Source organism: Mus caroli, chromosome 11, assembly GCF_900094665.2.
Source record: "Mus caroli chromosome 11, CAROLI_EIJ_v1.1, whole genome shotgun sequence".
In the NCBI taxonomy this organism is placed as follows: domain Eukaryota; kingdom Metazoa; phylum Chordata; class Mammalia; order Rodentia; family Muridae; genus Mus; species Mus caroli.
The window spans coordinates 112,041,364-112,067,315 of NC_034580.1; the positions used below are offsets into that span (position 1 = coordinate 112,041,364).

General features: G+C 47.2%; 3 protein-coding genes across 4 annotated transcripts in view; 2 read left to right on the forward strand and 1 right to left on the reverse strand.

Annotated features, from left to right (window-relative positions):
- The window catches only part of Acox1 (acyl-CoA oxidase 1), a 28,074-nt gene extending 19,242 nt beyond the window's left edge, over positions 1-8,832 (reverse strand). For both annotated transcript variants that reach the window (XM_021176180.2, XM_021176179.2), the window contains exons 1-2: positions 8,390-8,832; positions 8,011-8,170 (exon numbers count right to left, since the gene is read on the reverse strand). In XM_021176180.2, coding sequence (XP_021031839.1) covers positions 8,011-8,170; positions 8,390-8,510 — 281 coding nt within the window. In that variant the 5' untranslated portion in view covers positions 8,511-8,832. The remainder of the gene's footprint in view (positions 1-8,010; positions 8,171-8,389) is intronic.
- Ten1 (TEN1 subunit of CST complex) lies at positions 8,653-24,916 on the forward strand. The gene is made up of 4 exons (XM_021176182.2): positions 8,653-8,776; positions 14,489-14,623; positions 15,245-15,402; positions 24,455-24,916. Exons 2-4 carry the CDS (start codon positions 14,535-14,537, stop codon positions 24,691-24,693), a joined length of 486 nt encoding a protein of 161 aa, XP_021031841.1. The 5' UTR covers positions 8,653-8,776; positions 14,489-14,534; the 3' UTR covers positions 24,694-24,916.
- A 682-nt stretch (positions 24,917-25,598) lies between these two features.
- Cdk3 (cyclin dependent kinase 3) overlaps positions 25,599-25,952 on the forward strand; it is a 4,316-nt gene continuing 3,962 nt past the window's right edge. Inside the window, 1 exon segment of the mRNA XM_021177929.1 lies at positions 25,599-25,714. Within this exon segment, the coding sequence (XP_021033588.1) occupies positions 25,599-25,714 (116 nt within the window).

Consider the following 25,952-nt stretch of genomic DNA (forward strand, 5'->3'; position numbering starts at 1 on the left):
TCTAGCCCTTGACTGCCTTTTCCGAAAACAGCACCCATGAAAGGTGAAGACACAAACAAACCTCACCAGTCACCTGCTTCCTACAGGCTCCGTGTGCACCAGAAGAATTTGAAGTACAAATGATGTGTCAGCTAAGTGACTTTGAAAACTTCTCACCCAGGAGAGCTTGGGCTTCACAAGGAGCAGAGCAAGGACTACGTAGGTAGGAAGGGAAGACTGTCACACCACGGAGCCCATCACCTTAAAGCAGCAGCAGCAACCACAGCAACTGCCTACTATTCTATTTCAGAAATAAACAGCACACAAGGCAGCCCTGGCCTCTTCTGCTCACAGCCACCCAGGCTGAGACTGATGTTGCCAATCAACACAAATGAGCTCCTGCAACTCCAGTGCCTGTGTATGAGAGACCGTGACTTGTGCAGTCAGTCCTGGGGGACGTGAACAGATGCCGCTGCTGCTGCTGCTGTTCAGTGACCGCTTGCTCCGCCATCAATGGTTTCAGCAGTGTGGTCAGGGCAGAAAGGTCACTTTCCAGCTGGGGCAGGATGCTTTCTCTGCCTGCCTTTGCCTGGCTTTGTCTAGCAGGAGACACTCTGTTCACTGCCCAGCAAAACAAACAAATCACTTTTTGGGTGTGCTGGAAACAAATGACCTAAAGCCCATGAGATAACTGACTAGCCAACATAAGTACACAGAAGAGACAGGCGGCGGTGGCTGGCTTTAATCCCAGCTCTTGGCGGGGCAGAGGCAGGTAGATCTTTGTGAGTTTGAGGCTAGGTTGGTCTTCAGAGTGAGTTCCAGGTCAGCCAGAGCTACACAGAGAAACCCTGTCTTGAAAAATAAAACAAAATAAAACAAAACAAAACTGCACATAGATAATAATAAAAAGCCCTAAATAATGAAGTGCCTTTTGTCTTTGATTTCTGTAGCATCATATTCATCACCAGATATTTTAAACTGAGTGGAGCTGGAACGGAACATGCTTAGAACCTCAGGAAACAGCAGGGCACTGAGGCAGGAAGATCTTGAGTCTGAAGACAGCCTGGGCTACAAAGCAAAAACCAGATAGGAAATCAGAAGAGACAGGAATACAAAGGGAGAACGGAGCTAAGCACCAACAGCCTGATGAGAGTGACAGACAGACAGACAGACAGACGTGTACATCAGCTCCAGGGTAAGACCAGAGCAGCGGCCTAAGGTGTCTGAGTCTCACTAAAACCACTGCCATTCACACACTTTCTCCCCATCCCCTCATGGGGATGGATGGATAGATAAAAGGAAAGAGAAAACACAGCAAGTTCTGAGAAATAAGGTATAATATAAAACACACCCACATTTCCATGAAGGAGCTGAAAAGACTATTGAATTTTAATTCAATAAACTACTCTGAAAACTGGAAAATGTGATAAGGATTTTAACTCAAAAGCTCCTATGCAAAATGAGAGGAGCTGGGCGTGGCGGCATAGGCGAGGAGCCCAGCACTCAGAAGGCGGAGGCAGGCAGGCATCTGAAGAGTCCAAAGGCAGCAGAGTCTACATAGTGAGCTCTAGGCTAGGCAGGCCTACAATTAAGGAGGAGGAGACAGAGAGGACACATACGCTATTGATTTTCTTTTTCTTTTTTAAAGAGTTATTTATCATAAAAGTACACTGCAGCTGTCTTCAGACACCCCAGAAAAGGCCGTCAGATCTCATTACAGATGGTTGGTTGTGAGCCATCATGTGGTTGCTGGGATTTGGACTCACGACCTTTGGAAGAGCAGTCAGCGTTCTTAGCCACTGAGCCATCTCTCCAGCCCTGTTTTTCTTTTTTAATTAAATTTTTTGTTGTTTCTCCCTTCCCTAAACCACATGAAATTTAGCTTTAGAAGAGAGAGAGCTAGAAGTGGTAGTGTTCACCTGAGAATGCAAACAGCTAGAGCTGGAATGGGAGGAAGTGAATGCTGAAGCTACCTAGGCAGATGCTGGGGCACACTGGGCCAGGCTGTGTCTCTGGACCAGCAAAGAGCTAAATGCTGGCAGGATCTTGGTATTGTTGTTCCTATTATTTTTAAAGATTTATTTATTTATTTATTCATTTATTTATTTATTATATATAAGTACACTGTAGCTGTCTTCAGACACACCAAGAGAGGGCATCAGATAGCATTACAGATGGTTGTGAGCCACCATGTGGTTGCTGGGATTGAACTCAGGACCTCTGGAAGAGCAGTCAGTGCTCTTAACCACCGAGCCATCTCTCCAGCCCCGTATTGTTATTTCTATGGCCTATCAATGGCCTTTTTTTGTTTGTTTTGGTTTTTTAGGTTTTTTTGAGACAGGTTTTCTCTGTGTAGCCCTGGCTATCCCAGAACTCACTTTGTAGACCAGGCTGCCCTCCAACTCAGAAATCCACCTGCCTCTGCCTCCCAAGTGCTGGGATTAAAGGTGTGCACCACTACCGCCTGGCTTTTTTTTTTCCTAAAGAACGATTTTTTTTTTTTTAAATAAAAGGGCACTATAGCTGTTTTTAGATACACCAGAAAGTTGTGAGCCACCCCATGGTTGCTGGGAATTGAACTGAGGATCTCTGAAAGAGCCAGTCAATGCTCTTAACTCTGAGCCATCTCTCCAGCTGGCCTCATATTTTAAAAATATTAATTCTTATTAAGTCTTATAATATTAATTCTCATTAGTCTGAGGCAATACAGTATTGTATCTGATTGGCTATAATAAAGAGTTGACAGCCAGGGCTGGTGAGATGGCTCAGTGGGTAAGAGCACCCGACTGCTCTTCCGAAGGTCCAGAGTTCAAATCCCAGCTACAGTGTACTTACATATAATAAATAAATAAATAAATCTTTTAAAAAAAAGAATCTTTAAAAAAAAAAAGGTTTGACAGCCAATATCTGGGCAAGAAGTGGAGGGCAGAACTTGGGGGGAGGGGGAGGAGGTAGGGGAAGGGGAGGGATGCTGGGAGAAGAGATACAAAGGACAAAGGGAACAGGACTGACGTCAGCAGTGCAGCAGAGAGGTGCAGAACTAGCCACATGACTGACAGGTCATGGCCAGGATAGTCAGGTTAAGTTTACAGTAGCTGCGAGACTGCCCTAGCCAAAGGTCAAAGCTTTAACCTATGTGACAAGTCTCCATGTCTTATTTATACCTCTGAAGGATTCAAGAAAGTCCCACTATAGGGAGACCCTGTCCTCAACAAAAGAAAAGAAAAGAAGGGGGCTGAAGAGATGGCTCAGCTTTAAGAGCACTGACTGCTCTTCTAAAGGTCCTGAGTTCAATTCCCAGCACCCACATGGTAGCTCACAACCATCTGTAATGGGATTTGATGCCCTCTTCTAGTGTGTCTGAAGACAGCAATTGTGTACTCAAATAAGTAAAATAAATAAATCTAAAAAAAAGAAAGAGCTGGGCGTGGTGGCGCACGCCTTTAATCCCAGCACTCCGGAGGCAGAGGCAGGCAGATTTTTGAGTTTGAGGCCAGCCTGGTCTACAGAGTGAGTTCCAGGGCAGCCAGGGTGATACAGAGAAACCCTGAAACCCTGTCTCAAAAAACCAAAAAAAAAAAAAAAAAGAAAGAAAGAAATCAGATTTAATTAATTATCATAAGGACTGGGCTAGACTTCAGGACCTTATCAATGGATATGTCCCTTTACCAGCCTCAATGAATCAGTTTTAAAAGCCCAAGGAGTCTACAAAAAACCCCAACCGACCCTTGTTGGAACTTGAGAGCAAGCAGTAGAGTCATAAGCAATCAATAAGCCAAGGCAGGAGTTGAAGGATAATGGGAGCTACAGCTAAGACCTGTCTGTGAACCAGGTGATGGAGGACTCAGCCGTTCAGCGCACTGGCTGATCTCCCAGAAGACGTAGCTTCAGCTCCTAGCACTCACAGGGTCGTTCACAACCTTTTGTAACGCCACTTCCAGGGGAGCCCACACTGCTTTTAACCCCCTCTGGCACCAGGCAAGACAGTGGAATATAAACAAACACGATTGCAAACATCTACTTTCATCAATTATTTTTTAAAAATCAATTTTATAAAAACAACACATTAAAAGAAAAAAAAAGATGACAAACCTCAAACAAAACATAAGAGACCCAGTCTTAAAAAGAAATAGCAGATCCTGGAAAGATGGCTTAGTGGTTAAGAGCACTTAATGTTTTTGCAGAGGACCTGGGTTCAATTCCCAGCACCCACATGACAGCTCACAACCGTCCGTAACTCCAGTTCCAGATGATCAGACATCTTCACTCAGACACACATGCAGGCAAAGTACCAATGTGCATAGAATATAGATAAATAGATTTAAAAAAAAAAAGCCTTATTTGGAGGAGAAGGAGGAAGAGGAAGAAGAGGAAGAGGAAGAAGAGGAGGGGGAGGAGAAGAAAAAGAGGGGGGAAGGAGGAGAAGGAGGAGGGGGAGGAGGAAGAAAAGAAGGAAGAGGAGAAGGAAGAGAAGGAAGAGGAGGAGGAGGAGGAGGAAGAAGAGGAAGAAGAAGGCGAAGCCGCAGCTGCAACGGTAGCTGCAGCCACAGCTGGGCAGTGGTGATGCACACCTTCCAGGCAGATCTCCAAGTTTGTGGCCAGCCTGATCTACATAGTCAGAGCTACACAGAAAAACCCAGCCTCAAAACACAAAAGCAAACAGACGGGAGCGGGGTTAGTAATAAACACACAACAAAGATAACAGTAATTGCCATAAATTCCTGGAAATCCCCCTGCCTCAGTAATTCTAGTCCTCGGCCCTCATTGACCATGCCCACTGTACCTCACAATGAATGGTAAGGGTTTTTTTTTTCCCCTCTAAATGTTTATTACTAGGTGAAAAGTAAGCCATCTCCAGCAAGTGACAGGAAACTGGGCAGGGGGGCTGGAGAGATGGCTCAGTGGTTAAGAACATGTACTGTTCTCTCAGAGGACCAGCGTTCAACCCCCCAGCGCCCTCATCAGGTAGCTTGTAACTCCAGCTCCAAGGACTGCCCCATCCCTGGGCACATGCACACATACAGGCACACACACATGTACATGTAAATAAACAATAAAAATAAATAAAAAAAGATACTGGGCAAGAAAGAATAATGGTTCAAGAAACAGATGAGCCTGTATGCTCAGAGCGACTTGACAGCAGTCACTACGAAGGCTAACTACCAGTCTGCTCCTTCAACTTAAACAGACTTCCCGTCACATCCTGGGAACACTTCCTGTTTCAAAGGGCACTGAAACTTATCGCTAGTATTTCATGTTTCCCATGAGGCATGGTCCACAGGAAGGACTTTGTTCTAGGTCTCTGTGACCTCACTTGAGTCTGGCTGCTTGTCGTGCAGTTACAAAGGTTATAAAATATGCTGTATCATCCACTCTACCAAACAACAGCTCTCCTCCATGTTGTCCTGAGAAGATATTAAATTTCAGCAGCTTCTGCTTGTGAACCCAGCTCAGTCCATTTGGCAACACTTCTCCCTAGGACTCACCCGAATCCCACAGATTACAAGCTTTAGAAACAAAGCAAGTATTTGGACGTTGGTGAGTCTTCTGATTTGGGCTGCCGAAACTAACCGTGAATAAATAACTGGAAATGTAGCTTGGACGGTCCTCAAACTGGATATACGGTAGGATGACTCTGATCTGGCTCCACCTCCCATGTGCATAGATTACAAGCACAAGTAAACTAGTATTTCTGATTAGTAAGATCTAGTGGAGTTCTGAGGAAGGCCTAAGGAGCGAAGCAAACCACTTCATTGTCACAGTAATGGGTGAATTATGAAACAGACTCTGGCCGGGCCGTGGTGGCACACGCCTTTGATCCCAGCACTTGGGAGGCAGAGGCAGGCAGATTTCTGAGTTCGAGGCCAGCCTGGTCTACAAAGTGAGTTCCAGGACAGCCAGGGCTACACAGAGAAACCCTGTCTTAAAAAACCTAAAGAAAAAAAAAACAGACTCTGGATGCACTGCATCTGTAACTCAAAGGAAAAAGAAGTAACCATTACCACACGAGGCAGGAATTGTAATATTTATATTAGTTCTTGAAAACATATTCTTAATAACATTTAAGCTTTTTAAGCCAGCCAGGGTGGCTTACCTCTGTAACCCCAGCAGTAAAGAGGCTGAGGCAGAAAGAATATTTGGGGTTGGAAGCCAGCTTGGACTACATAGTGACTTAAGAGATTAACCTATCTCAAAAGACAAAGCCAAACTTCAAAAGAAAACAAAAACAAAATTTTGTTGTTGTTGCTAAGGTGTCGCAGATGTCATCCAGGATCTGGAACATGCGAGGCACAAGTGAGTGGTCTCCTGGTCTCAACTTTACAGATGGGTGTGAGCCACCATGTGGTTGCTAGGAATTGAACTCAGGACCTGGGGAAGAGCAGCCAGTGCTCTTAACAGATGACTGACCCCCTCTATTATTTATTTATTTATTTATTTATAAATGCTGGGGACTAAACCTAGTTAACTGTGCATGCTAGGTAAAGGCTCTATACTGTCGAGGTGTATCTCCAGCCTCCCAATTTTATCTCTATTAATGAAGACGCTGACGAGTTCCTCTACTATGTAAAAACCCAACAGAGGCTTTAAAGGAAATAAAGGAGAAGCAGCAGAGCCACTGCAAGCAAAACACCTGTGCGAGGATGACTTTAGGGTTAGGGGGAGGGGGACCTTTATATGTAATTTTTTAAAAGTCCTTTTTAGTGACTTATTTATTCCATATGCATTGGTGTTTTGCCTGTATGTACGCCTATGCGGGGGTGTCAGATAACCTGGAACTGGAGTTACAGACAGTTGTGATGGTGCTGGGAATTGAACCTGGGTCCCCTGAAGATGAGACGCTGTTCTTAACCACTGAGCCATGTCTCCAGCCCCCTTATGTATAACAGAAAAGCAAAGTGTAACAGATGAGTGTCTGAGAATAAACGGCTTTCCTCAACCACAGACTAAAGCGGGTCTTCCCAACCGGACAGCCAGTAGGCAACGCCATCATTACATCCGACAATGCGACGTTCTTAGAATGTGGTTCTGAGAATATCGGATTCATTCTGAGGTCTGACAGGTTCTCCATGGACTCTCACACTTTCTATTACTTTATATTCAAACTACCCATTACATAAAAACAGAATCTGTTCCAAAAATAGTTAAATGTCTGGTCTTGCAATACAGCTCCTCAGAAAATCAGTAGGCGGATTTCCCCACCCCCTCTGTTTTGTCTTCAGTGCTGAGAATCAAACCCACAGCCTTGGGACACTAGGCAATCTGTGTTCCACGGAGCCCCACCCTTGGGACACTAGGCAATCTGTGTTCCACGGAGCCACACCCTTGGTATCAGAAAGCTTTCTTACAAAGTGAAGGTTCACTTTGCACTTAAAGAACTTTCATAGGGATGTTTGGAACAAAAAGCTTTTTTATTATTTGCCTCTCTGTCTCCCCCATCCCCCCAGAGGGCTTCACTAGTGTTTGTCCGGCCTTCTGGCCCATCCTCTCCCACAGTTTCGCTGTGTAACCCTGGCTGTCCTGCAGACAGGATAAAAAGGAACTGGCTCTGCAGACCAGGCTGGTCTCAAAACCAGAGATCAGCCTGCCTCTGCCGCCTCCGAAGTGCTGAGATTAAAGGCATGGGTCACCATGGCCCAGTTCAAAAGAATTTTATAAATTAAAGTTTCATTTTATTGTGTGTGTGAGTACAATAGCCACCTTTAGCAAATGGTCAGAGGACAACCTAAGGGAGGTGACTCTCTTTCTACAAATTGAAATCAGATGATTAGGCCGGGTAGCCACCTCACCATCCCTTAAAGTTTTTTAAAATAAAAAAACGATTTTGGGCACAACCGTTCATTATTAGCATTTTACAAATATGCTATGCTATCCTACTAAAAGATCTAGATGCAAAAGTAATATTATTTTTCACACATAAAATTGAATCATTAAGTGTTCAATTTAAGCCTTTAAACGACATGCAAGGTAAGAAGACCTCCCCGGACTGCAGCTGTAGTTTGGGCATACACTAATGTGCTAAGGTACACCTACTTTTTAAACCATATGATTTCTTCAGGGTCTGCGATGCCAAATTCCCTCATCTTCTTCACCATGGTGGCACTCTTCTTAACAGCCACCTCGTAACGCTGGCTTCGAGTGAGGAAGTTGTAGTCCTCATGTTGGAAGTCTGGATCGTTCAGAATCAAGTTCTCTGAAAGAGGGTTAAATGACATCAAGAGAAACAGGTACTCCCCCTCCTGACTCCCATCAGATTTAGAACGGAGGACGATCCCTTCCTAATCCTGACACTGGACGCCCCATCGAAGTAGGGGTCCCCGCTTCCCCTAAAGTCCAGAGGCCCCAAATCCTTATTCACGGGGGTCTTTCGCCTGGTTCAGTAGAAGACAGAGGCCCGGCCCTCCAGTCTCACCGATTTCTCGACGGCGCCGGGTGTTCTCCGGACTACCATCCAAGATGTGCGTGATTAACTCCGGATTGAAGGTGGCGGCGGCCCGCTCCTTGCGCAGATCGGGATTCATGACGGAGACCATTGCTGGGGGCAGAGGAGGTGGCGACAGAAGTGACAGACACCAAAGCTAGATAACCTGTGTCCTCAGCTCAGGCGCCGACCGGGCCCTAAGAGCCGAGCGAGACAGCCCTCGGCCCCGCCCCCTCGGGCCGGCCCCGCCCCGGCCCCGCCGCCACTCCTCACGTGACCGGCTGCAATCCCCGACGCTGGTACCGCCCGCCGGACGGACGAATCCCCTGCTGCGGGCCAGGGGAGGTCCCCGAGCGGCTCCTCGCCAAGGAGAGCAAGGTAGAAGGTCAAGGGACCGCAGTGGCACTGGAAGGGGAGTGGGGCTCTTTCCGGGCCTCACTTCTCCAGGTTCACGTGATCTTTCCGGGAGGAAAAGAGCCTTGGAGACGCGCGCAACCGATTGGCCAGGGCCTTGAGGGGCGGGAATGCGCCTGCGCTGTGGGACTCACCTACTTTCAGGCTAGGGCGGGGGGGGGCGGGGGGGGCCCTCTCGCCAAAGTGTCCCCGGAAACCAGAAGGGAGTGGGTGTCAAGGGTCTCCGGCGGGGTGAGGAGGCTAATAGGGGAAAGCTGTTGATTTTACTGGAACCCAACCAAATTGGAGCGAAAGGGTACCAGGACAAAGGTTACGTTCGGGAGACGGTTCTTTGTCGTTGGCTAAAAATATTGCCGACTAGACTGACTTTAGAGACTTGGGATGCAAGGACCTGGTCCTGCAGAGTTTCCGGGTTTATGCACTGGGCCTGGATTTTGAGCGAGAGGGAACAGGTCCAGTTTCTCTACATTTTATAGTCCAAGACTTTTCCCACCTAAACCGGCAGGGCAGGTCCTAGAATTTTTGAAATCTAGACTTTACTTTGCCGTATCATTATCGTCATCGAAGATGTAAAATGTACCCACGCCTAAGAAGTTCTAGCGTAGGACTTGTAACAAAGAGTTCCTGAGCCTCAAAGACAGCCAGTTTTCACCAGTTTGTCTTTTATTCCTTAAAAATTGCTAAGTAGTAGGCCAGAGATGTCTAGCATGCACTAAAGCCAAAATATAATCTCAAAGCACAGCATAAACTGGGCACCGTGCTTGCAACTTCAAGTGGACGTCTGAGGATCTCGAGGTCCAAGATCATTATCAGCTGTATAAAATCGGACTGAAGGCAGCCTGGGCTGTGTAATGCCTTGTTTCAAAAAGCCTTTAAGTGCTAAGTAAAATGCACTCTTTCTTCATTTGATTTCATGCCACCAAAAAGAACTACATTTCTTCATTACCTCTCTAACTTGCCCTTGTAACAACATATGTAAGACCCTTTTACAGTAACGGTGCTGAGAATGGGCTAAACGAATGAAGGCTTTATCCTGAATGCAAAAGTTAATGGAGCCACCAAAATGCAGTATTTTAATGCACTTTCTTTTCTTTTTTCTTTCTTTCTTTCTTGTTTGTTTGTTTGTTTGTTTGTTTTTCGAGACAGGGTTTCTCTGTATAGCCCTGGCTGTCCTGGAACTCACTTTGTAGACCAGACTGGCCTCAAACTCAGAAATCTGCCTGCCTCTGCCTCCGGAGTGCTGGGATAAAAGGCGTGCGCCACCACCACGCCTGGCACACTTTTTTTTTTCTTGATGCAGGAGATAGACCTCTCAGCTCTATCCTCAGCTCCACAAAATTTAAAAGTTTAAAAGGGAAAAGAAGAAAAATTCTGAAAAGTTAAATAAAGACTATATCATTGTTGTTGATTGTACCTTTGGCTCTGGCTCCATATACCTGAGCAAGGTTCTGTTACTGAGGCTATTTTCAAGGACACTTAGGCACTAATATCTTGTTTAGTTTGGTTCTTGTGAATTTTATTCCTCTTAGCAGAAGCTTGGATCCCAAATACAATTCACAAGTTATTGATGAGATAAAAACCAAGGCTATTGCTTACTGGTGTAAAGGAAAAAGACTACATGGCAAACCTTTGGCAGTATCTCAGAGAGGGAAAGGTATGGTCAGACTTATCAACAATTGGAAGTTTGACCTGGCCTGTTGGCATAGGCCTGGAACGTCAGCTACTCAGGAGGCTGAGGCAGGAAGATCACAAGTTCAAGACCAACCTGGGTTGTAGAGAGCTGTTAGTTTGGTTTAAGGCAGCACTTTGAACCATGAGTTTTAATTATAGCTGCATAAGAATCGCAGTACAGTTGGGTGGGGTGGGGATGCCTTGAGTCCTCCCACTCAGAGGCAGAGGCAGGTGGATCTCTATGAGTTCTGTGCCATCCTGGTCTACATAGTGAGTTCCAAGCCAGTCAAGGCTACATATTGAGGCCCTGTCTCAAAATAATAACAACAACAGAAACCAGCAAAAACAACAAAAGAATCAGTACAAAATTGGAAATGGCAAGATGAGGGGATTCAGATAACCTCTGAGAGTGGACTGACAGTTAATATTGAAGCCATTAACCTGGGTGGACAGTGCAAGCAGAGCTGGTTCTGCCTGCTGATAAAGGCCAATGCTGGCAGATTAACATTCGTGAGGGTAGTAAGGTATGACATTAGCTCAGTGCCCAGCAAGCGTAGGATGGCTGTCTTGATTTTTATTCTCTTCATGGATCTGTTTTTCCATTCATAGTTAATAATGCCCCAAAACTGGTAGGCATGGGCTGGAGAGATGGCTCAGTGGTTAAGCACACTGACTGTTCTTCCAGGGGACTTGGGTTCAATTCCCAGCCCCTACATGACAGCTCACAACTGTCTGTAACTCCAGGTTTAGGGGATCTGACACCCTCACACAGACATACATAGGCAAAATACCAATGCATGTAGAACAAGAATAAATTATTTAAAAACAAAAAAACCTGGTAGGCGCAAAGAAAACAGTCATCAGAGAGCCCTGCCCTCATGGGGATGATAATCGGGTGAGCACAGTCACACTGTTTGAGATCTGATTACTCAGTACACTGCAGTGAATGAGATAAATCAGTGTGGGGGTACAGGCTGGGCAGGGCAGTAGATAGAGGAAAAAGACCCAGTTTCAGAGACATACTTATAAATATCTGATATAAAAGGGCATCTAGAAGAGGAGTCATGGAAGTCTGGAAAACAACAAGCTGTTCACATTGGGCTGCTGAGCTGGCTCAGTAGATAAAGGCACTTGCTTCCTGGCATGCAAGTCCACAGGCCTGAGGTCAGTCCCAGAACCCACATAAAGGTTGGTTTGTTTGTTTTTTTAAGATTTATTTATTCTATGTACGTGACTACATTGTGTTTCTTCTCGGACAAACCAGAGGAGGGCATCAGATCCCATTACAGATGGTTGTGAGCCACCACTTGGTTGCTGGGAATTGAACTCAGGGCCTCTGGAAGAGCAGTCAGCTCTTAATCTCTGAGCCATCTCTCCAGTCCCACATAAAGGTTTTGAAACAAGAGAACCAGCTCCACAAGGTTGTCTTCTGACCTCCACTTGTGTGTTCTGACACGCATATACATGTGTATACACCAATAGTAAATGCTGTTTATCTTTTTCAAAAAGACTGTTGTCAGGCAGCAGAGGCAGGGTGATCTCTGTAAGTTTGAGGCCAGCCTGATTTACTACATAATGTTGTGAGTTAGAAGCCACATAGAGCTACATGGCTGTTTGTTTGTTTGGTTTTTTTTGTAGCAGGGTTTCTCTGTGTAGCCCTGGCTGTCCTGGAACTCATTCTGTGTACCAGGCTGGCCTCAAAGTCAGAGATTCGTCTGCCTCTACCTCTGCCTCTGCCTCCCAAGTGCTGGGATTAAGGCACGTGCCACCCAACTCCCACCTGCCACGTGTTTTTGTCTAAAACTAGATGAATAAAACCTGTTTGAGTATCAGGAAAGGCTCAGGTACAGGCCCTGAGTCTGTGAGTCAGAAGGAGACGGAAAATAAAGGCTGACACTAGGCAACTTCCCACCCAGTGTGGCACCTTGAACCAAGCTAAGACTGACTTCTGTTGGTTATAGAGAGAGGTGACCTTTCATACCATTTATAGGGAGTTCTGTAGTCTGACCACCAATTATGGATTTTTTTATTTTTGGTGGATCTCAGTAAGAGAATAAAGAAGCAATCCACCTTTCACCCAGGTTCTCTAGTTATCATTGCTTTATCTGTCACCCGGAGGTCAGCCTTATTTATTCACTCCCTGTTTTGGAGCTGTGTAAGGAAACTTTGTGTAAGTCTTCCTTTATTTACCCATATGTACAAATTTCCTACAAATAAGGACATTTACAGAATGACTACGGTTAAGATAACTTAATGTTGATGAAGATAACGTAATGTTGATTCGGGCTACCACCGTCTTATCTACATTTCTTTTCGTGGCTTTACTGTTGAGTGGCTCTGTCCTTTATGAAGTGTCTTAGTCTGAACCTAATCTAGAGTCAGAAGTGATATTCTGTTACCTGCCCTGAACTGTTGCAACAGAAAGCCACAGAGTGACCCAAGTGGCAGACATTTACTGGCCCATTTCTAAAAGCAGGAAATCTGGGGTCAAAGGTCCACAGAGCTTCATGTAATAGTGCATACTATCAGTGCAAGCATTGAGAAGCTGATCTATCTGGGAGGAAGAAAGTTAGAAGCCAGGTGGGACCCCAGAGTGAAACCCAGTCTTTAAAGGAAAATGTTCAAGGGCCGCAGAGATGGCTCAGCCAGGGTTAGAAGCACTTGTTGCTCTTGCAGAGGACCTGAGTTCAGTTCCCAGCACCCACATCAGGTGACTCACAACTGCCCAGAAATCCAGTCCAAGGAAACTGACACCCTCTTCTGGCCTCGATAGGCATGCCGCTTTTCCAAAGGACCTGGGTTGGATTTCCAGTACCCACATGGGAGCTCACAAATGTCTGTAACTTGAGTTCCAGGGGATCCTTTTACCATCTCCTGGCTCCTCGGGCCTTTGCTCATAGAAACACACGCAGCCAAATACTCATACACATAAGATCACAATCAAAAGCACCTCTGTGGCAGAGGTGAGCAGACATAGAGGCCGTCTTGCTCACAAAGATTGAATGCATGCGTGCATTCTTTTGTTTTATTTTCTGAGGCATGGTCTTTCTGTGTGCTTATGGCTGTTCTGGAACTTCTCTGGTAATCCAGGATGGCCTCGAACTCACAGGTTCACTTGCCTCTGCCTCCCAAGTGCTAGGATCAAAGGCATGCGCCACCACCACCCAGCTAACATGTACTACTTTACAGACCTCTGCTTTATGAACTCAGAACGGAGACTGCAGTGGGACAGTGCTTTTTCTCTGTAGCTTTTCCTTATGTCTAATGTATACGGGTCGGTGTGTGATGCAGGCTTGTACATTAACATGGGAACTCATAACCTATATAAAAAAACCTTTTCACTTTCAAAGCCCTTCCTACTGGGGCTAGTGTTACGTTTTATAAAAAAGAAGGGGGCTGGTGAGATGGCTCAGTGGGTAAGAGCACCCGACTGCTCTTCCGAAGGTCCGAAGTTCAAATCCTAGCAACCACATGGTGGCTCACAACCACCTGTAATGAGATCTGACCCTCTCTTCTGGAGTGTCTGAAGACAGCTACAGTTTACTTACATATAATAAATAATAAATTAAAAAAAAGAAGGACCTAGGATATGTTTGGTAGAAACGAGGTATAGTGAGGTGGAAGGGGGTACCTCTGCGGGCCCATGCTGAGGTATCCCTAACCCTGGAGGGACCAGCATGTGATGGTATAGTATAGAATAGTTTATTTAGGGCATGGGAAGGGGAGTTGAGGAGGAAGTAGAGACAGAGAGAGAGGAGTGGGGAAGAGAGTGTAGAGGAGTCTAGGCCGGCCATGAACACAGTGGCGAGGGAGGGAGAAGGGACAAGGAGAGAAAGGGCAGAGAGTAAGAAATTAAGGAGGGGCCAGACCCTTTGATAGTAAGCCAGGCATCACTTGGCTATTGCCAGGTAACTGTGGGGTGGAGCCTAGGAGAAATGCTAACAGACAGCTAGTCTTCCAAATGTGGGAAATCTCTCAAAACTTGTGGTTGGCTTGATTTATCAGGAATCTTCAAAGTCCTGTGCCAACGATTTGGATCCTGGTGCTGACAATGCTGCCTAAGCCTGGGGTCTATTACTTTCCCTGGGAGGTCAGTAATGGCCACGCCCCCGAAGGAAGCACACTGCGAACATTTGGCAGGTAAGGCTCATCTCTTCATGTGGTAGGAGACAGATAGCTAAATAGCTCCCCTCCTAAAACACTCTACTAATTCAGTTTTAGTATAATTTTGCCTAATTATGAACACATACACACAATTGTGTTAGTTGTATGTTGTTATGTCACAAGTTACCTGAGAGTAAAGTGACACAAGCATGGGACACGCTGTCCCCATTTGGAAGGCGGTGTAGAAGCATCTGAGGTTTAAGGCCTGCTTGGGTAGCTTGGCAATGTCGTTTCTCAAAAGAGAAAAAAAATAAGCTGGGTATGGTGGCTCCTGCCTTTATTTCCAGCCCTTGGGAAGCAGAGGCAGGCGAGTTCAGGGCCAGCTTGGTCTACATATTGAGTTACAGGCCAGCCAGGGAAACATACTGAGACCTTGTCTACCAAGTTCAAAGCAAGAGTAAGAATGTGAAAGACACCCTATCCGTGTGGTAGTGAGAAACATGTGTTGTGTTTAGATCTGTTGCTTATATTTTATTTCTTAGATCAGATTGAGGCCAAGCATGGGCTTCCGTGTACTTTCTGGCCTCTTCAAACCTTTGGAGCTTGGTGGTGGGCTTGACTGTGAGTAGAAATGTTCACACTTCCTGTGCCCTCCAGGTTGTATCTCTATGACATGGCACGCTCCCTCATGACCCTGGCAGCTCCGCAGAAACCTGATCAGTGTCAACTGCTTGTCTGCACCAACTTGGTGGAGCCTTTTGAGGCTCATGTGAACTTCCTGTACATGGTTCTTGGGGACCTGGAGCGTATGGAGGGTAAGGTGTGCTACCTACAACCTGCTTCACGCTGGCTCCTGTAAATTGAGAATGCACTGGACCTGGGGCCCACGCCTTTAGTCTCAGCACTTGGGAGGCAGAGGCAGGTGGGTCTCTGTGAGTTCAAGGCCAGGCTGGGCTACACCAGGGCTATACAGAGAAACCCTGTCTCAAAACAAAAACAAAAACAAAAAACCAAAAAAAAAGACAGAGAGAGACTCTGTCTAAAACAAAAACAAAACAAACAAACAAACAAAAGAGCCAGAGAAATGGGCTGGGCTGTAGCTCAGTGGTTAAATGCTTGCCACAGAAATGTGAGTTTCCCAGAAGTTCAGTTTCCCAGAGCACAACAAGAACCTCAATAAATTTCTGATTCCAGTATTCCCACAAGGAGATGGGAAGCAGAGACAAGAGGCCAGACTGCTGTACACAGGGGTGAGCAAAAGGCCTTACCTCAAACAAGGTGAAAGGCAAGGCCCGACTCCCAAGGTTAGCCTCTGATGTGCACACGTGTGCCATGGCATGCACAGGCCAACACATGAAGACTAATTAGGGTAGGAATGGGCTGGGCCTGTCCTGTGACCTGCTGGGGTTATCCTTGCCTACAGATCAGCCCAAGAGGTCAAGGACTCTTGGGAAACGTGTGTAATTGGACTGGAATGAACCAGCCATATGAAGAGATGTCACCATGGAGACGTGACAAAAGAGAAGAGCCAGGTTCTGAGGCTCTGTATGTGAGGTAGTTGGCTTAGATCTTTCCTAAGATGCCCACAGGCCCTAATTTCCATCTTATGACTCAAGAGAAGACGGGGCTGTAGTGACGGGCCAGGAAGTCCCCATGAGAGAGAAAATGCAGGGGGGAGTTAAAAGTAGTGTGGGGCAGCAGTCTGTCTGGCAGCAGTCTGTCTGGCAGCAGTCTGTCTGGCAGAGAGCATCGGGGGCCAGGCTGAAGTGTGGGTAAGGGGTAGGCGCCCAGCATGCACCAGTCCTGGGTTCTAATCCCTGCTTTAAAAAAAAAATACAAGAGTCATTGATCAGGCTGTGCTCCCAGGTGCTGGAGAGGGGGCGGTGACTTCTCTCCCCCTGGGGGATTTATCAGTGGTGTAGCTGGGTGTCTGTTAGCATTTGCTTCCCTAACTCTTCTATCAAAGGAGCGAGTGTTCCTTGTAGAGAATTTACAGAGTAAAAAGAAGCAGGAAAGGGGGCTGAGGCTGTAGGTGAGGAGTGGAGCGCTTGCCTGGCATGGAGAAGGCCATGGTTCATCAGCAGCAGTGCAGAGATGGAGGGAACCGGGAGGGAAAGAAACAGAGGAGTTCACCTTTAACCCTACCTAGAGCAATTACCGTTACTAACTTCCGGCCAGTACTTTCCAACTTTGTTTAATTAGAGACAATGTCTCCTTACATTGTCCTGTCAGGTTCTCCCTGAGCTCAGCTGATCCTCTCGCCTTAGCCTTCTAGGTAATTGGCACTGCAGGTACGTGATGCTGAACCTGGCTCCGGTAGTCAGTAGTCTGTCCATCTCTCTCAGCAAGCAGCAAGGAGTTTTATTTAAAAGTTAAATTTACTGACCTCAACAGTGCAAGGGGCTGGAGACATGTCTCATCAGTTCAGAGTACTTGTCGCTTTGTCGCTCTTGCAGACCCCAGTTCAATTCCCAGCACCCACACGAAGCCTCATAACCGTCCATAACCTCAGGCTCTGGAGATCCGACTCCCTCACTCAGCCTCCACGGGGACTGCATACATGCATGGATGTGGTACACATGCGTGCAGGCAAAACACCTACGTGTATAAAGTAACAAAATAAACAGCGGTTAAGAGCACTGACTGCTCTTCCAGAGGTCCTGAGTTCAATTCCCAGCACCCACATGGTGGCTCACAACCATCTGTAATGGGATCTGATGCCCTCTTCTGGTGTGTCTGAAGACAGCAACAGTGTACTCAAATAAGTAAAATAAATAAATCTTTAAAAAAAAAATCTTCAGAAAATGATCAGAAAGAGAGACAGTGCAGGATCCGCTGCCAGGGAGCAGTAAGTCACTTAAGCCGGAGAGTTCCGGCGTCCCCAGGATTTTTTTCTATGCCATTTTCCTTTACATGGTTAATAGCATACTGTACTTCCTGTCTGTGTTTAGTTGGTTTTTTTTTTTTTTTAAGTTTTTTAAAAAACATATAAAATTTGTTCTTATTTATTTAGTGTGTGTGTTGCTTTTGAGACGGTTTCATATATCCTGGGCTCACCTCTAATTAGTAGTATAGCCAAGGCTGGCCTTATACTTGTGGTTGGAGCTGGAGAAAGCTCAGCAATTAAGAGCACTTGCTGTTCTTGTAGATGACCATGCCCGTTATGATACATATTTGTAGCACCCACATGGCAGCTCATAACTGCCCATAGTTCCAGGTTCACAGGATGTGACATGCTTGTCTGATCTCTGCACAGACATACACACAGATAGTCATACACACAGGTAAATACATCTTTAAAATTTTAAAAGCTAAAACTGTGATCCCCTGGCCTCTGCCCCTGCCCCTGCCCCTGCCCCTGCCTCCCTCATAAACGTGCCACTAGACTGGCTATGGCATAAAACTCTCCCTCCCTTCCCCTTGTTTGGAGACAGAGTCTCTCAATATATAGCCCAGGCTGGCCTTGAATTTGTGATCCACCTGCCTCTAACTCCTGAGAACTAGGATTTTGCATGTATGTAACCACAACCATCTAATTTTTAGACTTCTCTTAGCATTTTTAAAATTGATTTTAGCAGCCAGGCAGTGATGGCACACGCCTTTAATCCCAGGACTTCAATTAATGTAATTAATTAAATAGTGCTGATTTTAATTATAATGGACTTAATAAAAGTTCCTCTGACCCAGATTTAAGATTTGAAGGTCAGAGTTCCTTCCCTCATAACTGATTTGAGAGAGAAATGAGAGGAGGCACTAAGGGCCTTTTATCTTAAAAAACAAACAAACAAAAAAACAAAAAAAAACCTGGGCTGGAGAGGTGGCTCAGGGGTTAAGAGCACTGACTACTCTTCCAGAGGTCCTGAGTTCAATTCCCAGCAACCATGTCGTAGCTCACAACCATCTGTAATGGGATCGGATGCCCTCTTCTGATGTGTGTCTGAAGATAGCTACAGTGTACTCATATGCATAAAATAAATAAATAAATCTTAAAAAAAACAAACACCCTCCTCATTCACTGTATGGGCGCACACGCTCACATCGGCCTCCTTGAGCATTGTGTGCTGGCCTGGTGCTCTCTAAGGCCGTGCTCCACCTTCTGCTTGCCTTCCTCCCTTATAACGTTTTTGTGCATTTCCTGAGGATTTTAATGTGCCACTGTGATGTGGAGTAAGGAATTGATGAACGAGCCGTGGTTGGAGCCCTGAGCTGGCTGAGTGTGGCCATGCCTGTCCTGACCTCTCCCCTGAGCAGAAGGTACACGGCTTTCATCCTTCCTGGGCCTGGCCTTAAGTCCTGGCGGATACAAAGGTCCATCAAACATGTGCTGTGCCCTGTGTCCAGGTTGAAAGTTCTGAGGACAAAGGAGAGGTCGGGCAGAGGAACCTTTCTCCCATGTTTTATATCTAGAGCCAGCCAGGAGACTAGTGTGGAACAGCACCAGCTATGTGATCAACTCCCGGAACCTGACACCGCTTGGTACCATCCAAGGCCCTGATGGGTCCCTGTCTGAGGTGTTTCTAAACATCTTCCCCTGTGTGTAATTAGTAATAATCACACCTAGTATAAGCATACTGGCTGTAACAACTGCCACCTCACAAACCTCTTTTCTCACCTTTTAAAAACTATTGTAAAAACTTTTTTTTTTTTTTTTTTTGGTTTTTTTGAGACAGGGTTTCTCTGTGTAGCCCTGGCTCTCCTGGAACTCACTTTGTAGACCACGCTGGCCTCAATCTCAGAAATCCGCCTGCCTCTGCCTCCCAAGTGCTGGGACTAAAGGCTTGCACCACCACGCCTGACTTGTAAAAACTTTTAATTGTGACATGGTGATTGTATAGCCATACTATGGGCACAAGGTGACATTTCAGTACATGTCCATGACAATTGGTATATCAATCTCTGTAGGCATTTATATTCTGTATGTGTGTGTGTGTGTGTGTTTGTGTGTGCTCAGAATACTCAAAATATCCTCTCTGCTAGATGTTTTGAACTAATTGAAGTCGTTGGCAACAAATAGGCCTGGTGTTACACAGTGACTGTAATCTTAGCTGCCCAGGAAGTTCCAGGCCTACCAGGAATACAGAGTGAGTTCAGGGGCAGCCTGGGTATCTTGGCAAGGCCATACCTCAGAGAGTTATGAGTGAAAAGAAGAAGGGAGTTTGGGGAAGGAAGCCAAGCTCAGAGGTGGCAACACAAAGGTAAAGGAATTTTTCTAGGAGAGATAGGTATGAGGCAGGAGAGTTACATGCTTGGTAATGCCTGCATAACTGTCACTGAGCGTGAGGCCAGGCTAGCCAGGACATAGAAGAGTTTCTAGACAGAGCAGGGAAGCTGTTCAGTGAGAGGAGACTCTGAAGTCCCTGTGTTACAGTGAGGATCTGTTTTGTGGTCTGAGGCTTCTCTGTACTCGTCAGTGATGTGACGGGGGAAGGCAGAGGCTGGAGATGCATCAGGCAGGCAGGTTGGAAGGCCAAGGCTGATTCCTACAATACCAGGAAAATGGCTGGGAGGTACTTAGGGCCAGCGGAAGGGACAGAGAAGGTGAGGGAGTCCAGGAGACCAAGGGGTGAAGAAGGCTGCAGTAGGAGTGAAAGGTCAGGAAGATACTGAGAACAAACAGGGGTGTAAGATTCTAGAACAAACCAGTCCAAGGTGCGAGGTGGGTGTGGGAGGGAGAACTGGAGCAGAGGTAAACTGTTCTGTAAACAGTTATCAGTGGGAAGGAGCAGGGCGTGTAATGTGAAACCCGAGCAGCAGGTGAACTCTGGACTCACCTCCTGCACAGTAGGACCTGTTGGTATGGATAAAGCCAGGTTTCAGCCAAGTCCCAGAGAAAAGGTGAGAATCTTATAAGGACACTGGAAGAGGGAAACACAGTACAACAGAGGAAGGACACAGGACCCAGGAGTGTGAGCAGGGATGAGGACTTGGTGGGTTTGGGGTGACAGTACAAGGACTACCCTCTGATGTCGTCGTCGAGTGACTGCCATTAAGGCGCACAGGCCAGCACTAGTGGTCTCCACACCACAGGGCAGTGGTACCTGACAGTTGCATGTGTGCTTAGGCTTGAACCTGGGCCTCCTGCATGCTAGGCACGTGGTTGTGTGTGACTATTCTTAGATGGTCTCTCATGTACAACAGACTCCCTAGCTGATTGGAGAAGAACCTTGACCTCCTGATCTCCTGGTGCCGGGTTACAGGCATGTGCTAGCGTGTCCGATTCATGTGGTGCTCGTGGGAGCTCGGATGCTAGGCTGAGGGGGTGCTAGCCAAGTGCTCTGCCAGCTGAGTTGCATACCCGGCCTTTTCCCTTCTCTTGAAGATTTATTTTACTTTTAAATGTGTGTGTATGTGTGTGTTCCTGTCTGTCTGTGTGTAGGTATATACACATATATGCAGGTACCCATAGAGACCTGTGGCTTTGGATCCGCCCAGAACTGGATCAAAGACTTGTGAGCAACTGAACTTAGGTTGGGAACTGAGCTCAGGTCCTCTGCATGCTCTTAACCTCCAACCCATCTCCCAGACCCTGTGTGTATGTGCATAGGTATGTGTATGTGCATAGGTATGTGTATGTGCATATGTGTGTGTATGTGTATATGTATGTTTTTTGTTTGTGCTGAAGGTCAAACCCAGGTCCTTGCACACACTAGCAGTGCTCTATTTATTTTTTGAAATGGGATTTTTGTTCAGCCACACCCTGCCAAGGGCTAGGACTCTAGGCAAGCCCTTTCCTGCCTGCTTTACCTCACACCTTCTACCCACAGGCTGCCATCCTCAGATGCCACACATGCACTCCCATCTCTCCTCCTTCCATCCAGAATGGGCTGGAGCACCTGGACTGCAGCCATGGCCTGACTGAGCCACTGAGAAGCCGTCCATTCTGGGGACCGCTTGCTCTGTAGACAATAAACGATAAAGCCAACTGAGACTGATGAATGGAATGAGCAGGAGCCAAGGCTCAACGGCTGCGACCACTCGCTGCTCTTCCACAGGATCCAAGCCTGCTTCCCGGCACCCACACAGGCAGCTCACAGCCACCTGTAACTCCAGCTCCAGGGGAGCCAGTATTCTCTTCAGGCCTTCATAGGCACCTGCACTCATATGCGCACATTCATAGAACACACATATATATCTAATTTACAAATTTAAATCTTCTAAAGTATAAGCAAGCACCTTTTAAGAGTCTGTGAAATTTAAGCAGATTTCTTTTTTTTCTTTTTCTTTACTTTTCTTACTTTTTTTTTTTTTTTTTTTTTTTTTTTTTTGGTTTTTCAAGGCAGGGTTCCTCTGTGTAGCCCTGGCTGTCCTGGAACTCACTCTGTAGACCAAGCTGGTCTCGAACTCAGAAATCTGCCTGCCTCTGCCTCCCGAGTGCTGGGATTAAAGGCGTGGACCACCAGTGCCCGACATTAAGCAGATTTCTAAGAAAATCTTCACCCCAGAAGTTTGGAAATATTTGACACAGGATCCTGCCTTGAGTTCTGTGTCTCCCACCTCTCATTGTGGAACCCCACACCCCCCCATGGTGTCACAATCAAATCATAAGCAAGGGCTCTCAACAAACTCCTCCCGTGCCCTCCATTTTTGTTTCAGTTCATTTTGTTTTTAGACCGGGTGTCTCTATCTGTGTCATCCTGGCTGTCCTGGAACTTGCTATATAGAGCAGGCTGGCCTTGAACTCACAGAGATCTTCCATCAGTCGCTCCTCAGTGTTGGGTTGAAAGGTGTGCACCATCACGCCTGGCTTCTTCTTTTCCCGTTGTTCTGGTGTGTCTTCACTTGGTTTTTGTTGTTACTGCTGCCGTTTGTTTTAAGTTATTTATTGTTTGCGTGGGGGGTGGGTGGGTGTGTGTGTGTACAGGCTTTCACAGAGGCTAGACCTGTGCATGAGAGTCACCTGACGGGCTAGGACTCAGACTCCTGAAGAGGAGCAGGTACTCCTGTCTGACCATCTCTCCAGCCCCCAAGCAGCTGCTGAGATGCTGGGAACATCTCATTCTGTTCTTGTTCTTGGAGCTCTTATAAACTCTGGAGAGCTGGCTCAGAGGTTGAGAACATTGACTGCTCTTCCAGAGGTCCTGAGTTCAATTCCCAGCAACCACATGGTGGCTCACAACCATCTGTAATGGCATCCAATGCCCTCTTCTGGTGTGTCTGAAGACAGTGACAGTGTACTTACATTGTAAAAAACAAAAACAAAAAACCCTTTACAGCTAAGTGTGCCCCAGGCTTCTCAGGGCTCAGGGCGGTATGAATATTTGATTAACGTATATAGACACCCCCTGTCCAGAGGCCTGAGAGGTGATGATGGGCAACCAACACCCATCAGTAGATGCAGACAGGGTCACACTCTGAGACCTCTGCAAGCGCAGCATCTCTGTAACTTGGCACCAAGGAACTGAGGCTCAAATAAGTCCATTTTTTTTCTCATGGGTGATCTGTGTAGGTGGTTGAAACCTAGACATCTTGATGATAAGTTCTGCCCCAGACTGGTTGCAGTGAGTGAATGGTCTAGACCTGAAAGGCCAGGCTAGACCTAAGCCTGATGTCTCCAGTGCATCCAAAGCAGATGTGGCAATGTCCTGGAACACCGAGTTGTTCGTGGAAGTTCCTGGGAAGCAAGGAGAACTTGTGGAGAAAGTTTTTCTAATAATCACAGGGAGCCAGGGATGTGACATGCACCTGCAATCCTAGTACTTGGGAGGGAAAGGCAGGGGGATCAAGTGTTCTGGACCATTCTAGGATACATCGGAAATTTCAGGACAGCCTGGACGCTATAAACCCTGTCTAAACCTAAGTAGGGGCTAGAGAGATGGCTCTGTGATTAAGAGCACTCATTGCCTTTGCAGAAGACTTTGGCTCCATTCCCAACATCCATACGGTGGCTCAGGACCATCCATAAATCCAGTTCTAGAAGATAGGACCCCCTCTTTTGTCATCCGGAGATACCAGGCACACACACTGGGTACGCACGCCTCCACGCAGGCAAAAGTGTCCATACACATAAAATAAATCTGAGCATGAATAGGTATTGGGACTGGAGCGATGGCTCAGTGGTTAAAAGCACTCGCTGCTCTTGAAAAGGACATGGGGGCTGGTGAGATGGCTCAGTGGGTAAGAGCACCCGACTGCTCTTCCGAAGGTCCAGAGTTCAATTCCCAGCAACCACATGGTGGCTCACAACCATCTGTACCGAGATCTGGCGCCCTCTTCTGGAGTGTCTGAAGACAGCTACAGTGTACTTACATATAATAAATAAATAAATCTAAAAAGAAAAAAAAAAAAGAAAAAGAAAAGGACATGGTTTTGATTCCCAGCACCTACACAGGGGCTCACAACCACCTGCAACTCCACTTTCAGGGGATCCAGTGCCCCCTTTGCCCTGTCAGGGAACTCTATGCACACTCTGCAACTGTGTACATGTCACTGAAGAGCTGTGTGCGAGTGACTCGCCCCATCGAGGCCAAACTTGCTGGAGCTCAGACCCTTAGATTTATCAGACATGGTTTCCCTTCACCCCAATTTTCCAGGACCTGGTCCCAGAGTCCCAAGGAGGCCTTTCCCTTAGGGCAGACAGAGTATTTCCTGAGCCCTGGGCTTTTGGAAGGCAAAGGAATAATAGGTGTGTGTGTGTGTGTGTGTGTGTGTGTGTGTGTGTGTGTGTAAAATGTGTGGAGGTCCACTTTCCTGCCCTCTGCAGAGCATGGCAGGCCCAGGCTCTGAGTCTCCTGGAGACAGATTGCCAGCTTTCTTAGTGCCTCAGGAGTGAACTAGTCTGAGAACACTCAGAGTCCCAGAGTCGGCAGTGATGGTCACAGACCCTCCAGGAAGTCCCTGCTAATGCCTCGGCATCTCTCTGTCTTCCAGGTGGAGCTTTTGTGGTGAGGGCCCGACTGCTCACCTGTGTGGAGGGGATGGATCTGTCCCTGTTAGAGAAAGCCATCTTGGAGCAGAGGCGGCACCTGCAGAAGAGGCAGCAGCCAATAGGAGACGCCAGCACCTTGCAACCCCCTACACCTGCTCCTCAGTCGCTTCCCAGTGACAGCCTTAGTCTGGAACCAGAGAACAGGGGGCAGCAGGTGCCCCTTCCCCAAACTCTGGACTGACCAGAAAGCCCACCCAATCTGGCCGTAGTGGCCCATGCTGCAATCCCAGTGCAGGCAGGGAGAGGCGGGAGGAGTTTAAAGCCAGTCTGGGCTACATGACACATATGCCCTCTTTCTCTCAAAGAAGAAAAACAAAAATGAATATGATTCCCCACCCCAGGGCCCTGGCGCTGTGGCTTGTGAGGGATGTGAAGGGTTCCTGAATAAAGAGTATGAGCGTATAGTGTGTGTGCTGATGCGGAGCCGGCTGCAGCCAGAAGGGGCCAGCAGGGGGAGCCACAAGCAGACAGCTTGCCTGACAGAGAAGCTGCAGCCTGCCGAAGGCTTCTGGTGAATTCTGGGCTAGGAGGCTGAGGGGAGACGGCTAGGGACCTAGGGGCAGAGTTGGGGGGGCCCAGGACTCAAAAAGGCTCACTATTACTGGGGTTCTGACCTCAGTGGAGGCTAAGAATCGCCAGACGGGTAAGGCTGAGGTCCAGGGTCCTGATGTGTGACCCAGGGTGGGATTGTGGTCTCAGAAGCTTTGGCCTACTCCTAACCTCTGCCTCATGCTGTCAGCTCCCCTGTACAGCTTTTATGGGTCGATTCTTGTGGCCCCCAGAGCGTAGCTTTGCTTGGACCCAGGCATGGGCTAAGGTAGAAGTTTGGGCTCTCCTGCATTCCGTAGCCAGGCGCTGGAGAAGCCGCCTGGAGCTGAGTCAGGCGGACTGGGCAAGAAGCAGTCCTCAGCCTTGAGCCATCTTCCCGAGCAAGATGGGTGGCAGGCAGTGCATGGGGAGAGCCAGGCCTTGGCTGGGGCTGTGGTGGGTGTTATGTGGAGACTGGAGTCTGGGGGACAGGATTGATTCTTGCTGTAAAATTTAAATGTCCAGATGTGGTCTGTTTCCCCGGGCAGCTCTACAGACATGGATGTGTTCCAGAAGGTAGAGAAGATCGGAGAGGGGACCTACGGGGTGGTCTACAAGGCCAGGAACAAAGTGACTGGGCAGCTTGTGGCCCTCAAGAAGATCAGGCTGGATCTGTGAGTGTTGGGGCTCTCCCCAACACCCTGTCTCCCAAGGGAATGCCCAAACCTGATCTCTCAGGGGCTTGCACCCAACTCCTAGGGTAGCCACGAAGGGGCAGCCCTTACCTCCCTGTCCTCTGATTAGCCTCTGTGAAGCTTGGTGGATGTAAAGTGTACGGCAGAGCACAGGTCCCGCTCGTGGACTGTAAGGAGCCGCCTTCACATTCGCCATTACAAGATGGCGCTGATGGCA